Below are 15867 nucleotides of genomic sequence, written 5' to 3' on the forward strand. Positions count from 1 at the left end.
GCCGCATTCTCGGCCCGTCCCCATCCCCGGTGCCGCCGCTCGCTCTCCCGCAGCCATGGCGGCGCCGGGCTGGGCGCCCACCCACGTGCGGGTGACGGTGCTGCGGGCGCGGGGGCTGCGCGCCAAGGCGGCGGCGGGCGGCAGCGACGCGTACGCGGTGATGGCGCTGGGCCGCGACAAGTTCCGCACGTCGGTGGCCGAGCGCTGCCGGGGCGAGCCGCTGTGGCGGGAGGAGGCCACGTTCGAGCTGCCCGCCAAGGCCGCCGCGCTGCGCCTCACCGTGCTGCACCGCGCCCTCACCGGCGCCGACAAGTTCCTGGGCCGCGCCGAGGTGGAGCTGGGCCCGCTCAGGGAGGACGGCGGCCGGCGGCACACCAGGTGCGACCGGGGGGCTCCGGGGGGCTCCGGGAGGGATGGGCACCCGCAGGGAGAGGGGTGTGAGGGCTGCGGTGTCCTGCGGCGGCTGGGGAGGAGGATGGAGAGGCCCCTCTGGGTCATGCGGAGGATGGGGAGGAGGTTTTGGGGGGTCTCTCAGGCGCACGGGGGTCATGGAGGGGTTTGGAGGGGATTTGTGTGCCCCACAGGAGCTGCGGAGAATGATGGAGAGGCCCCTCTGGGTCCTGCGGAGGTTCGGGAGGAGGTTTTGGGGGGGTCATGGAGAGGTTTGGAGTAGACCTGTGTGCCCCACAGAGGTCTGGGAGAGCCGTGAGGGGATTTCTGTGTCCCACGGGGGCTGGGGAGGGGGATGGAGAGGCCCCGCTGGGTCATGGAGAGGAGGTTTTGGGGGGGTTTCTCAGGCGCACGGGGGTCATGGAGGGGTTTGGAGGGGATTTGTGTGCCCCACAGGAGCTGCGGAGAAGAATGGAGAGGTTTTGGGGGGGGTCTCTCAGGCCCACGGGGGTCATGGAGAGATTTGGGGCGTCCCACTGAGGTCTGGGAGAGCCATGAGGGGATTTGTGTGTCCCACGGGGGCTGGGGAGAAGGATGGAGAGGCCCCTCCGCGTCATGGGGAGGCGGTTTTGGGGGCCCACGGGGGTCATGGAGGGGTTTGGAGGGGATCTATGCGTCCCACGAGGGCCATGGAGAGGTTTGGGAGGGAGCTGTGCACCCCACGGAGGGCTGGGAGAGGGATGAGGGGATTTGTGTGTCCCACAGGACCTGAGGAGAAGGATGGAGAGGCGCCTCTGGGTCCTGCAGAGGATGGAGAGGAGGTTTTGGGGGGCTCTCAGGCCCACGAGGGCCATGGAGAGGTTTGGGGGGGACCCTTGTGTTCCATGAAGGTCTGTGGAGGATGGTGAGGGGATTTCTGTGCCCCACAGGAGCTGGGGGGAAGGATGGAGAGGCCCCTCTGGGTCCCGCAGAGGATGGAGAGGAGGTTTGGGGGGGCTCTCAGGCTCATGGAGAGGTTTAGAAGGGACCTGTGCATCCCACCCCTATGAGCCCCCACAGCTGGGGAATGCCTTCCCCTGGAGGAAGCTGGGGGTCCCCGAGACAACTTTCCCATCCAGTCCTGCCTGGTCCTTGGGTTTGATTTTCAAACACCGACAGAAAAAACAGCCAGCCTGACCCCGAAACCTGATGTCCTCAGAGTGCTGCCTCCTTCCAGCACGGCCTGAGCACTAATTTATTTTTGCTAACAAACACTTGAAGCGTGTCAGGGTGGATAATTCCACCTTCCACGGGCCGCTCCTGCCCAGCTCCAGCTCTGTGTGTCACACACTCGCTGCTTTGAACACAAACACGGGCACGGTGAAACCCAGGGGTGGTGCCCGGGAGGGTTTTACTGGGAGTCAGCAGCCTTGTAATGTGCTGGTGAGTCACCTTCCTCCTCCTCTGCCTCACCTGAGCACCGCCGAGCCGTCCCGTTCATCAAGGCTTAATTAGGTTCATTAAGGCTGTGTCAGACTGGGCTGTGTTTACACTGCAGAGCCTCTTGGTCAGCAGAGCTCAGGGCCGGTGCCTCGGGGCTCCCAGGCGTTCCTTTGTGTCTGGGCAAAGGAGAATTGAGAGGGAGAATAAAAAAAAAAACCAAACAAAACACAGCTTTGGTGCTCCCGGGGAAATTTCTGGTGTTTTCAGTTGTTTGTAGGCCTCGGTTTCCTGTTTGAAGCCTGTTTTGTTCTTGCTGCCATGGTGATGTGTAGCCATAAAGGAGTAGTTTTATTTGGAAAATAGATAATGTTGATTGACAGGTGCTTGCTAACACCATAGATGCCACTAATGAGATTTTTTTTTTTTTTTTTTGTGGTTTGGGGGCTGTCAGTGGGTGATTTCCTTCCAGCCACCCCTAGGGGTGCTGCTTTCAGGCAGGGCTGAGCTGCCTTTGCTGAACACACGGGATCGATTGTGGCACGGGATGCTCCTAGAAATCACTTTGGAACAACAGTGCCCAGAGCTGGCTCGTGTTAAAGGCACAGGGGTTGTGATTCTGGGGCTGCTGCAGCTCCAGGGACTGGGCAAAGCCTTGGTCTCCTGATAAAAACCCTTCCGTGGGTGTCTTCTAAGCCCAGTTCGTTTAGAATCACAGAATCCCAGAATGGACCTCAAAGCCCATCTTGTTCCACCCCCTGCCCTGCCTAGGGACAGCTTCCACTAGAACATTGCTCCAAAACTGGCTTTGAACACTTTGAGGGACAGCCACAGTTTCTCCAGGACCACGCCCTCACCACCCTCAGAGGGAAAAATTTCTTCCACATTTCCCTCTGAAATGTCTGTAGCAGATTCCTGAATCCATCTCCTTCAGTTATCCCCATTAGTTTTGCATTTTCTCTGGAGCAAGTCACCTTTTCCTGTTCTCTTTTATTGCTTCCAGTGTACCTTTGGAGGTTGAAGTGCAAATTTGACGGCAGGGCACATTTGCATGCTCTGTTTGCTGCCTTTATTTGGAGGAAGAAACCCATCAGTTTCCAGGCAGCCTTTCCTATGGCTTCTGTGGGGTGGGAACGCTACTACAAACATAACCACACTGGCGTGCAGTGCTGCTCATCCTCTGTGCTGCCTCAGATGTGGTTTGAGTGTCACCCAGGGGTGCTTGAGGGCGTGTGGGTGGTGGGATCGTGGTTTGGGATGCCCTGGGCACTGTTGGGGAGCTGTGTGTGGGGAGGGAGAGGGCTCTGCCTGAGCAATGCCCTGACACGAGCCTGCAGAGGGGAGTGGAAGTGCCCGAGCTCTGGGAGCCTGGGGTTGGCTCTCTGCTCTTGATTAGGGGTTCCTTGGCTTAGCAGGCATTAAGGAGCTGGAATGAAAGGTATGAGGGTGTGGGACAGCGTGTGCAGCTCTGAGGCTGCTGCTCTGCTCCACTTCAAAGCTGTGGCCCCTGCCCGTGTCAGGAGGAGAGATGAAAGGGCAGAGGAGAGTGGCTGAGCTGAAATGCAGGAATTCCATGTTGTGCCTCTGTTTTTTCTCCCTTTTTTTTAACCCTTCCTTATCTGGTTTAAAACCAAATCTTATTAATCACTTTGGTATGATAAGGAATGTTTTCTTTGGCACCTGGGGCTGTGAAGGTGACGTCACCATAAGATTAAAGTCTTTCTTTTCCTGCACTGTGGGCTGATTTGATTTTTCAGCCATAAAGCACCTTCTGTGTTCTCAATTACTGGTGTGTGACTGTTCACAGGGGTCTGAGGATGAGGGAAGAGACGAGGATCTGACTCCATGTTTCAGAAGGCTTGATTGATTATTTTATGATATATATTATATTAAAATTATGCTAAAAGAATAGAAGAAAGGATTTCATCAGAAGGCTGGCTAAGAATAGAATAGGAAAGAATGATAACAAAGGTTTGTGGCTTGCTGTGATTGGCCATTAATTAGAAACAACCACATGAGACCAATCACAGATGCACCTGTTGCATTCCACAGCAGCAGATAACCATTGTTTACATTCTGTTCCTGAGGCCTCCCAGCTTCTCAAGAGGAAAAATCCTAAGGAAAGGATTTTTCATACAAGATGTCTGTGACACTGGTGGTTAAAGAAACCTCCTTGTTGCTGCAGGTGGTACAAGCTTCGCTCCAAACCTGGGAAGAAGGAAAAGGAGAGAGGGGAGATCGAGGTGGACATCCAGTTCATGAGGAGCAACATGACAGCCAGCATGTTTGATCTGTCCATGAAGGACAAGCCCCGCTCTCCCTTTGGGAAGCTCAAAGACAAACTCAAGGGCAAGAGGAGCAGTGGTCTCTCAGACACAGCGTCAGCCATCGTCCCCAGCACCTCCCACTCCCCTGCTGACAGCGAGGATGAGGCAGTGGAGAAGGAGAAGAAGAAATCCAAGTTCAAAGCGCTGTTCTCCAAGCCTGGCCTGCAGAAGACGTCGCTGTCCCAGTCCATGTCAGTGCTGCCCACCCAGCAGCCCCTCACCCCGAGGGTTCGGCTGCGGCCCGGCGACTTCCAGGCACAGTGGGATGAGGAGGAGGAGTCCCAGACCTCTCCTGCCTCAGAACGTGAGTGTTGGCACAAAACCTTCCCCCAGTGGGTTCTTTGCACTCTTCACAGCACTGGTTAAATTCTCCTTTCTGAACAAATCCACAGAAAGTCCCTGCTGGCACTGAGGCTGGCAGTAGTGTTGTAGAAAAGGGGATGAGGATGAGGAGGATGAGGGGAGTGGGATGAGGAGGAGTCCCAGACCTCTCCTGCCTGAGAACTGAGTGTTGGCACAAAACCTTCCCCCAAAGGGTTCTGTGCACTTCTCACAGCCCTGGTTAAATTCTCCTTTCTGACCAAATCCTCCCTGCTAGCACTGAGGCTGGCAGTAGTGTCAGAGAAAGGATTGTTCTTGCATCTTCAATTTCTCCCTGTTTTGTTTTTTTTTTTTTTTTTTTTTCCCCAGGATCCTTTGAAAGTGTGCCAGAACAGAAGCCAGCTCCTTCTCCTCTGTTCAAATCTCGTAAACCAGCCTTTTTGGACAGTAGGCAGCTAACCCAGGGAACCACCAACCACACCAAAAAGGATGGGCTCTCTTTGTTCAGTGGCCTTAAATCCAAAAACGATCCCGTGTCCAAGTCCAGTCTGTGCATCAATGGCAGTCACGTCTATATGGAAGAGACCACGACAAAGGACAAGACTCCAACCTCCTCCCCCTCTCCTCACAACCTCAGGAGGAAGCAGCTCTTTGCTTCAGAGGAGAACCTGTCCTCCAGGTCCACTAAACCACCTGAAGAGATGGGGAGAACCTCTCCTGGGCAGGCATTCTCTGGCTCCACATCCTTGGAGACCTTCAAATCCATGACTTTGCCATCATACAAACTGCTCAGCAGTGAGGAGCACCTGGACACCAGCGTTCCACCAAGCATTGAGCCTGTCAGAGAGACCAAAAAACCAGACCACAAAAAGTCTGCCTTGCTCTCCCTGGTCACTGGGAAGAAGGAAACGGTGAAGCCCAGCGATGCTGAGATTATTCCTGACAGGACCCTGCAGAGTGAGGAAAATACAATTCCAGAAGAGAAGAGTGAGGAGGAGACCAAATGCCCTGAAGCCCCAGCAGATGTGGGCAGAGGGAGCCCCTCAGGAGATGCTCACCATGCAGAGGAGGCCATCACAACCAAGCAGCAGCTCAGCCCTTGTGAGGAGGAACAGAAACCTGAGAAAGCTGCAGCAGCCAAGACCAAAGCTGTGAAACCCAGGTGAGCCCCAGCTGCTGGCAGGAGTGGCATGGGCACTGCTGGTGGCAGGTGGCAGCAGGCTGTGTCTGCCACACCTGGGCTCAGGTGCTGCTCTGTGGGTGCCTGTGGGTTTTACTCTGGTGTTGGGAGCTTTGATAGCAAAGAACAACTCCCATGTTCTTCCTCAGTGTGAATAAAAGATGGATGTGGGGGTGCTCCTTGAAATAGTGGTTCTCTAGCTCAGGAGGCACCTGTGCAGGTGCTGAAGGGGTGAATTTTCTTGCTGGATCTCTTGCACAAACTAACTCTGTCAGAGCTGTGTGGCTGCAGCCTCCCCAGGGTCTGAAATGCCCCTTCTAACATCTCTGCTTTCCTCTTCCCTACTTGGCTGTGCTCTCCCAAAGGGTGGCCTTGGAGCCCTTCTGCTTTTGGCATTGCTCACAGCAGCACAGAGGGGTTTGGTGTGGATTTGGTCACGAGGCTTTTTCAGAAATTCTGCTCCTTTATCTCTCATACAAATATATAAATTGTGTATGAGGTATATAATATATATATTTGTAGGTGTGCCCTACTAATAAGGCTGTGTTTTGTGTGTCCCCCTAACTCCTCATTTTCAGTGCTTCTCAAGTCTGAGTTTCTTGCCTGTGCAGTGTTTTACATACTAATAAACCTGCTTGGGGTGCAAAGAGAGGGTGCTTAAAGCAGCAAAACCAAGCTCTGCAGCAGGAGAGTGTGACTGTGTTCAGAGGGGTCTGAGGATGAGGGAAGAGAAGAGGATCTGACTCAATGTTTCAGAAGGCTTGATTTATTATTTTATGATATATATTACATTAAAACTATACTAAAAAATAGAAGAAAGGATTTCATCAGAAGGCTGGCTAAGAATACAAAAAGAAAGAATGATAACAAAAGCTTGAGGCTCAGACTCTCTGTCTGAGCCATCTGACTGTGATTGGCCATTAATTAAAAACAAGCACATGAGACCAATCACAGATGCACCTGTTGCATTCCACAGCAGCAGATAACCATTGTTTACATTTTGTTCCTGAGGCCTCCCAGCTTCTCAGGAGGAAAAATCTTAAAGAAAAGCTTTTTCATAAAAGATGTCTGTGACAGGAGAGTTCTGGCATAAGCCCAGTGCTTATAAAGGTGCAGTTAAGGATGCAAAGTCTCACAGACAAGGGGACACCTCTCTCTGAGGTCTCTGTAAGGTGTAGCTCATCTCCAGTGGCAGAGCTGATGGAGGCTGGTGCTAAAGCTTGTCTGTTCCTGCCTCGTGTTGCATCTGCAAGTGACATGCAAGTTTTTTGTCCCTTTTTGCAGACTGGGCCTGTCTCCAGAGGAGGAACCCAAAGCCACGCTTCCCACTCTTGCACCTGCCCCCCTCCCTGCTTTCCTGTCAGTGCACCCTATCAGCAGTGCCAATAATCCTTTTATTTCTGAAGTGGGGCAGACAGTCCAAGTGCCAGACTCTGAAAACATCACTCCTGCCTCTCTTACTTCTCCTGCTTTTGCTGCAGAGCTCTGGAATGACAAGAACCCTTTTAGTGCTGAGTGGGACAGGGCATCCAGAGCCCTGGATCCCAACAGCATCACCCATTTCCCTTCATCCCATCATCCTGCAGCCTGTGTTCCCACAGCGCCTCTTCCTGGGCAGGTCTCTGCCAGGGGCAATAATCCTTTTGCTGCTGACTGGGGGCAGGGTCCTGAGGGCTCTGAGGCTTCCCAGGGTCTCTCTGACACCCCTTCTGTCCCCTCTGGCTGTCCTTTCAATGACAGCAATCCCTTCGTGTCCAGGCGTGGGGCACAGGCAGTGCCAGCTGCCCAGGCTGGTTCTGCCCCTTCCTGCCTTCCTGCTGGGGAGGATTGTTCCTCTGCAGGACCCCCTGCTCGTGGTGCTTCAGGGGGCTCTGCACAGGTGGCTTTGACCAGCGATGTCACAGCTGTGCCACACCCTCTGGGCACCTTGTCTGGCCCCCCTGGGCTGGCTCCAGAGCCACGCTGGGATTCTGCACAGCTTCAGCCTGGGGGTTCTTTGGAAAGCAGCAAGCCAGGCCCTGGGAAATGTGTGTCCTTTGTCCTTGGGGGATGGCAGGGTGTTCCATCAGGTGATGCAGGTGGAGAGCAGCCCCTGGATCCCAGGGGGAGGTTACAGATGAGCTCAGGGGCAGCAGGAGAGCCAGCAGGGTTTGGGGGTGACCCATCAACAGAGCTCTCTGGGGACAGCACACATCCCACCTGGAGCAGTGATGGAGCAGCTGTGGAGGTCACTGGTGTGAGCAAAGGTTTTGTGTCTCTCTCCAAGTGCAGTGACAGCCTCGTGGCAGAGGCTGAGCAGGCACAATGCCCCAAGAGTGAGCTCAGGGAGGAGCAGGAGCCCTGTGGAAAGCAGTGGGCAGAACATGTGCCCATGTCAGAGCCCCAGGCACCTCCACCTGCTGGCAATCAGCCACTTCCTCCAGTCCAGCCCACACTGAGAGCCTGCAGGGTGTCCCCTAGGGAAGGGGGTGCAGGGAGGGCCGGCAGGGAGCTCCTTGTGCCCCCAAAGCCAGCCCCACGAGTGGCTGTGCTGCTGAGGAAACCCCCAGGGACCCCCCAGGCTGATGCTCCTGCTCCAGGGGATGCTGCAAATTCCACCCCAGGGCTCCCATTCCCTGAGGCCTCAGCTGCTCAGGGGGGCTCCCTGGGGACTGTCACCCCTGCAGTGGCACCCAGAGGTGTCAGTCCCCAAAGAGGACAGAGCAGGCCTGTAGAAAAGGAGGGTGGTGATGGTTTGTCTGTCTGTCTGACAAATGTCAGGTCTGCCCTTCCTGTTCCTGGGGACCGTGGCTCGGTGCTGCCCGTGATCCCTGAGGGAGGCTCTGATGAGGAGCTGCTGGGGGACTGCCAGGACAGCTGTGGGGCCACTGCAGGTGACAGAGGTGTTCTGGGGAGTGGAGGGCAGCCCAGAGGTGTGACAGCTTTGCATGGAGAGCAGAGACAGCTCTCTGATAATTCTGCTGCTGCTCCAGGAGGAGGAGGAGCAGGAGCCATGCCTGGTGCTTGTGAGCCAGGGAGTTTGGCTGAGCTGCCAGGGAGTTTGGCTGAGCTGCCAGGGAGTTTGGCTGAGCTGCCTGCTGCACTGGGGGCTCCCAGGGTCTATGTTCAAGGAGCTGACTCAGGTTTAGCTGTGACATCTCATTCCAAGGAGTGTGACACTCATTCTGAGAAACGACAGCTGGAGAGGAGTGCAGGTGCTGAGGAGCGTGCAGAGTGTGACCTCTCTGAGCCTTCTGCTTTCTCTTCCTCCCTGTCAAGTCCTTGCCAGCCCCACTTTTCCTCTCATTCCCTCCTCTCTGACACCCTGAGTTGTAGAGCAGAGTCTCCGAAAAAGCCGAGAGCCGAGGGCTTCGCAGATAAAGCGCGAAATTCGGGCAAGAAGAAACTTCTCCAGGCACGGGTCTCACCCTCTGAAACGTCCCCTAACCACCCCCCATGGGGTGAAACCGTGTCTCCCCAGCACAGGTGAGACATGTGGGGGTCACAGCAGTGAGCTCTGAGCTTTGCTTTGCCCTCTGGGTGCACATCTGTCCCTGAGGCTGCTGCACGAGGCCAGGACAGCCCTGATTTCATCTGGGGGCTGGGTTTGTCAGGGCTTGGCTGCCAAGGGGAGCACCCTGAGGAGAAAAATCTTCTCCAGGCATGGGTTTCACCCTCTGAAACATTCCCTAACCACGTGAAACCGCGTCTCCCCAGCACAGGTGAGACATGTGGGGGTCACAGCAGTGAGCTCTGAGCTTTGCTTTGCCCTCTGTCCCTGAGGCTGCTGCACGAGGCCAGGACAGCCCTGATTTCATCTGGGGGCTGGGTTTGTCAGGGCTTGGCTGCTGTGGGGCTGCTGCTGGCTGCAGGAGGGTCTGTGCAGCTCCTCAGGGGAGCAGCTGCTCCTCACAGCTCTTAGGGGAGCTTAGGGAAAGTGCAGGGGGAATGGAACCATTCCATCCCACTGGCAGAAGGGCCTGGGGCTGAGCTGTTTGTCAGACACCTGATAAATGAGGTGGTGCTTCATTTTCTGCCTGTGTGGGCTCCTCAGGGTTCACCTGCTCTGTGGAGTGGTGCCACTGTCCTGTCAGCCCTTGAGACTTCACCTGCAGATCTCTGCCTGGGCTCTAGGACACCTCAGGGCCAATGTTTGCTGGAATAAAAATAAATTTTTGTCCCTGTGTGCTGTAAGTCCTGTGTAGGCAAATAATGCCAGCACTTCCTTGCAGCTGGTGGTGTCAGTTCAGCTTGGCCAAGGCCTGACACTTGTCTCAGGCCAGCAGAAGTATTTGGTGTGTTGTAAGATCACAAATATGTTCTGATTAGGAAAGGCAGCCTGAAATACCAGTTTCTGAGGGATCACAGTAGCTGCCCTGTGTTCTGTCTCCTCGTGCAGCCTGACCTGGCTTTTCTTCCATGACACACACAGGATGTATTTCCCTTCCTGCTGCTGCTTTATCTCCAACACCTTAAGTCAGTAAAGATAGCAGAGAACTGGAAAATATTTAAAATACTTACAGAACCTCTGTGGCTTAGAAATACCTTGTCTTCCTGAAGCTGAATCTCTTTTCTTTCAGGAGATAGAGCAGGGAGGGAATCATCCCCAATTTCTTGCTGTATTTGTTCTCATTCTAAAGATCTTTGTCATGCTGCTGTTTCCTCTCCTGCCTGAACAACAGGACCCTTTCTTTTTCCTGTTGCAGACTCCATCCTGTGAAGCCAATGAATGCCATGGCAAACAAACCTCAGAGCAAGAACCTGAATGTCATCAGCACCATGAATGAAAAGCTGCTGGAAATGAGTGTGAAGGTATGGAGGGAAGTGGCAATTTCACTGCCCAAGCTTTGATTTATTTGAAGAGTTTCTGTATGAATGTCCTTTTGCCAGCCCCCAAGAGTGGGAGCAGTCTAAAAATTCTTATTTTTTTGCTGACTGACCTATAAATAGAGTTGGGGCTCATTTTTTTGTGGGGGAAATTCTCAGCCCAGCCACTTCTTGGAGCACAGTTGTTCAGTTGGGTCAGCAGTGGGATTGAGAGGAGCTTTCAGCTTAATCCTGGCCTCAAAAGAGACCTCCAGGCTTGAGGCACAGCTTCCCTGCAGGCTGAAATGAAAGGTTGGGAGCATCCCTGGCTCAGCAGGGAAAATCCCAGCTCCCCTTATGGTCTCTCAGGGATTTTTTTTTGGGAAATGGGGAATTTAGAACTGAAATAACAGCAGTGCCTCCTCCTGGTGAGAGGGGAGAGGACGGGATTTGAGAGATTCAGATTGAGAAAGGGTTCAAAACTTGCAACAAAGGGTTCAAAACTTGCAATGGGTGTTCTGATTGCACCTCAGTTGTGTGTGATGCCCCTCAGGAGCCTGTTGTGCTCACACTCCTTCCCTGGGCAGTGTTCTAGGAGTCAGCAGAAGCTGACTGGTTTTAAAATCTGGTTTTAAAATCTGCTTTTAACCCTCAAGCTGCCCACTACCTCTCATGCTGCTTGAGGTTTTAAGAATTGTGTATTCCAGATAGTTGGGACATGAATGCCCTTTTGGTCAGCCCCCAAGAGAGGGAGCAATCCTTAAATTCTTATTTTTTTGCAGAGTGACTATAAATAGAGCTGGGGTTTGTGTTTTGTGGGGGAAATTCTCAGCACAGCCACTTCTTTGAAGCACATGAACATCCTCAATTGTGTGATGCCCCTCTGGAGCCTGTTGTGCTCACACTCCTTCCCTGGGCAGTGTTCTGGGAGCTGCAGGAGTCAGCAGAAGCTGACTGGTTTTAAAATCTGGTTTTAAAATCTGGTTTTAAAATCTGCTTTTAACCCTCAAGCTGCCCAGTACCTCTCATGCTGCTTGAGGCTTAAAACCAGATTTTTCAAAGGAAAATTTTAAAATCTGGTTTTAACCCTCAAGCTGCCCAGTACCTCTCATGCCGCTTGAGGCTTAAAACCAGATTTTTTCAAAGCAATAAGAAGAACCAGCAAAGGCCTGGGTGGCTGTTTCTTGCTGTCTAACCTGAATTTGGCTTTCTAAGCAGCTGCTTGAAGGTTTTGCAGGTTTGTCTGGCAGCAGCTGTCACCGTGTGTTGTGTGTCTGGTCTGGAATGTGCTGTGCCTGCTCTGAGCCTGCCTTCCCTGCCTCCCTCTGCAGAAATATGATCCCTCAGACCCTGCCTATGCCTATGCTCAGCTGACACACGATGAGCTGATCCAGCTGGTGCTCAAACAGAAGGATACCATTACCAGGAAGGACCTGCAGGTGAGGGAGCTCGAGGATTACATCGACAACCTGCTGGTCAGAGTCATGGAGGAAACCCCAAACATCCTCAGAGTCTCCGTGTCTGGCAACAAAAAAGCTGGGAAGATGTGAAGGGTCTGGTGGGCAAGGACTGATCCCCCTCAGGGGAGGGTGAGGAGCTGCTGGTGCTGCTTGTGCTGCTCACAGAAAATGAGTTTTTCCTGTTCCTGCCTTGAGCAACCCTCAGATTGATTAATAGTTCCATCAGGTCACCTTGCTGTATTTATTTTCTTGGTTTCTTCCCATTATTTGGGAAGGTCAGGCATTAATGCCAAGGCTGTGATGGGAAGGAGGAGGGTTGTTGATGTGTTTTGCTTCCCAGCAAGGCACTGATGATCCTTTAGGAAGGTTTTTTAAAATTGTTTTGTTTTGTAGCAGCTTTTAGAGATCAGTTACTTTTCTTTCCACATCTGAAGTTGTAGTGCAATATAAATCCTTGGACAGTAGAGCTTGAGGATTTGATTGTTTTTAAAATGATAATAATTAACTACACTGGAGAAATCCAAAGATGGCCCAGCTTCAGAGCTGGGCTGTAATTTAAAAGGAATTAATGCCCTGACTGTAAGCTGACCAAAATCTCAGTTCATCTCATCAAGTGGACATTCCCAAGAGTCCTTCAAGGCAAAGTTTTCAGGTTTTTTGGAGTAGGAGACATTGAAGTTCATGGTATGTTTCTACCATAGGAATGGCATTAATTTAGCCCAAAGGTACATTTTAAACCAGAAATTGTTTTCTTAGTGTCTTAAATTTCTGTTTTGGAGGCTATTGAGAGCAGGCAGAGGCTGCCCTGGCTCTGCCCCTTGTGCCCTGTGGGAGCTCTCTGACCTCCTCCTTTTTGAGAAAGAAATCCTTTGGGGTTTGGAGCTGGGGCTCACCTTGAAGACCCTTCCAAAAGTACATTTTAAACCAGAAATTGTTCTCTCATGTCTTAAATTTCTGCTCTGGAGCTTGTTCAGAGCAGGCAGAAGCTGCCCTGGCTCTGCCCTGTGCTCTGCTCTCACCCCTTGTGCCCTGTGGGAGCTCTGTGACCTTTTCCCTTTTGAGGGACACAGAAATCCTTTGGGGTTTGGAGCTGGGCTCACCTTGAAGGCCCTTCCAAAGGTACATTTTAAATCAGAAATTTTTCTCTTGATGTCTTAAATTTCTGCTCTGGAGCTTGTTCAGAGCAGGCAGAGGCTCCCCTGGCTCTGCCCCTTGTGCCCTTGGGAGCTCTGTGACTTTTCCCTTTTGAGGGACACAGAAATCCTTTGGGGTTTGGAGCTGGGCTCACCTTGAAGGCCCTTCCAAAGGTACATTTTAAATCAGAAATTATTCTCTTAGTGTCTTAAATTTCTTCTCTGGAGCTTAAATTTAAGACACTTGGAGAGAGTAGAGTTCAGAGCAGGCAGAGGCTGTCCTGGCTCTGCCCCATGCTCTGCTCTCACCCCTTGTGACCTGTGGGAGCTCTGTGACTTTTCCCTTTTGAGGGAATCAGAAATGCTTTGATGTTTGGGCCTGGGCTCACCTTGAAGGCCCTTCCAAAGGTATATTTTAAATCAGAAATTATTCTCTTGATGTCTTAAATTTCTGCTCTGGAGCTTGTTCAGAGCAGGCAGAGGCTGCCCTGGCTCTGCCCCTTGTGCCCTGTGGGAGCTCTCTGACCTTCTCCTTTTTGAGAAAGAAATTCTTTGGGGTTTGGGGCTGGGGCTCACCTTGAAGGCCCTTCCAAAGGTACATTTAAATCAGAAATTTTTCTCTTGATGTCTTAAATTTCTGTTTTGGACCTTGTTCAGGCAGAAGCTGCCCTGGCTCTGCCCCTTGTGCCCTTGGGAGCTCTGTGACTTTTCCCTTTTGAGGGACACAGAAATTCTTTGGGGTTTGGGGCTGGGCTCACCTTGAAGGCCCTTCCAAAGGTACCTTCCAAAGGATGGTTTACCAGGGTAGGGAGAGTCCATGGAAGGCTCAGAGAGAAGCTGGGAAACCAACAGAGCCCTGCAAGGACCAAAGCTTCCTGAGGACCAAAGCTCAAACCTTTCCAGCCTTAATTCTATGGAAATAAACACTCCTGCCTTTGGAAATGGTTGGGTTATGGGGTCACTCCTGGCCCAGGGGTGAGTTTATAATTCCATTTTTCCACAGGAAAGCACTTTACTGGGGGACTGGAGCAGCTCTCACCCTGTGAGCAGTCTGCTTGCAATGTCACAAACCACTGGAGATCCCAAATGCTGGATTTTGTAGCGAGGAGCAGTTTGATAGATTTGCACAGAGATGTAAACATTTATTAGAAAAATCAAAGAAATGCTCTAAATTACATTTTTGTTCTTGTTACCAAAGTCTGGAGCTTTACTGAGCTCTGACCTCAAACAAGCCTTAAGAGCTGAGAGTCTTGCAAGACTTCAGATCTTTTAATCTCATTTTAGTGTTATTTGAGCAGTGAGGGTGTTCTGTCCTTCCTGCTGCCCCCTCTGCTCTGAGTGAGGCAGCCTTGGTGGTGGTTTCATTCTGAGTGCTGCTGCTGCTCCCTCCTGTGCCTTCTCGAGTGAGGAAGATGAAGGACTGATTTGTTTCCTCCTCTCTGCACACAGGATCCTGTACCTCACTGATCAATTTGTATTTTAGACTTTTTCTCCGCTGGGAAGAGTGACCTGCACAGAACCAAAGCAATAAATAATGCTATTACTCAGAAAATAATGGTATTATGCAGAAAATAATATTATTCTGCAGAAAATAATATTATTCTGCAGAAAATAATATTATTCTGCAGAAAATTAATAATATTCTGCTCTTAGCAGAGATGAAGCCTTAACACTTGGGCAGCCTTTCTGTGCCAGTTCCAGCCCTGGGTGTTGGGTGAAACCCAAGCTGAGCCCAGCTCTGCTGTCCTTGGGGGCACAGGGGGGGTCCCAGTCCTCGACCCCCTCAGCCCTCACACCTCATTTTTATTGACAACACTCATTAAATCCTTCTTTTAATGTGGGGGGACTGGCATTTTACATCCTCAAGGGCCTTAAGAATCAAATTTCTTGTTTGTTATTGAAGGATTTCGTGCATGTTCCCTGTTTGTACTCTCTGCTTTTAGCCCAGGTACTGTTTGTTTGGTTTTAAACACTTGTTGGTTTTATGGAACACTAAAATAAAGACAATTTAAACCCAGAGTTCTGAGCACCCTGTGTTTATTCTGAAGGGCTTTGTCCCCTCCTTGTGCCTCTCTGCTCATCCCCTGTGGCAGTTCCAGCTGTGGGTTTGTCTGGGTCTGGGTTGAAGGCACTTGAGACAGTAGCTCATGTTCAGACTCAAGTGTTGCATATTCATTCATACACCTCATCCATGATGCATAAATTCCATTCAAACACAGGATTCTGTCTGGTCATCATCAACTTCTTCCTCTGAATCCTGACAGCGCCTTCAAGGTGCAAGAAGTTCGTTTCTTCTGATAAGAGAGCAAAAAATTCTCTTTCTCTGAAAGATTCAGGTGTCCTGTGGCTGCTATTTCCCTGCAAGTCCTTTCTTTAAACAAAGTATCCTCCATAGCATCGTTTCTATTTTAACATTTTGCAATAACCTAAAACTATATTTAACACAGTACTTAAGAGAATTAACACTGCATCACTTTGTAACGCAACACATATAATATTCATTTTAATCATAAAATATGCATTTTTCACACTGGGGACACCTTTCGGACGGACTCGTCCGCACAGGCAGCCCCGGAGGTTCCTGTAAAGCAGCACCAGGGAGCGCGGAGGGACTCGGGGTCGTCCTGGCAGCGGTGATGGGAGGAGGAGGAGGCCATGAGGGCCCCGTTCCCGTTTGTGGCGGCCGCGTTGTGCCCCGGTCCCCGAGCATCCCCGGCGGAACTACCGGGGGGCGGAACGCAGCACGCAGAGGCGGCGGCGCGGCCGGGCTGGAATGGGGACGGACCGCGGGCCGCGCCGCTATTGGCTGTTGGCGGTGCACCCGCCCCGGTGCTCCCCCAGCGCGGCGGCGG

The 15867-nt window shown here is 52.0% G+C and overlaps 1 protein-coding gene across 2 annotated transcripts; it reads left to right on the forward strand.

Annotated features, from left to right (window-relative positions):
• The first annotated feature begins 55 nt into the window (after positions 1 to 55).
• Positions 56 to 15034, forward strand: RAB11FIP1 (RAB11 family interacting protein 1). Of its 2 annotated transcripts, XR_009420193.1 has the most exons (7): positions 56 to 378; positions 3995 to 4440; positions 4827 to 5619; positions 6922 to 9102; positions 10323 to 10428; positions 11754 to 12886; positions 13680 to 15034. XR_009420193.1 is itself a non-coding variant. In XM_059490654.1 (6 exons), exons 1-6 carry the CDS (start codon positions 56 to 58, stop codon positions 11970 to 11972), a joined length of 4068 nt encoding a protein of 1355 aa, XP_059346637.1. In that variant the 3' UTR covers positions 11973 to 13647. The 2 variants fall into 2 exon arrangements, 1 of the variants encoding a protein (XP_059346637.1); XM_059490654.1 differs by lacking the exon at positions 13680 to 15034 and having other exon boundaries at positions 11754 to 13647.
• Positions 15035 to 15867: the final 833 nt, after the last annotated feature.

Source organism: Ammospiza nelsoni, chromosome 30 (genome assembly GCF_027579445.1).
Source record: "Ammospiza nelsoni isolate bAmmNel1 chromosome 30, bAmmNel1.pri, whole genome shotgun sequence".
Classification (NCBI taxonomy): Eukaryota; Metazoa; Chordata; class Aves; order Passeriformes; family Passerellidae; genus Ammospiza; species Ammospiza nelsoni.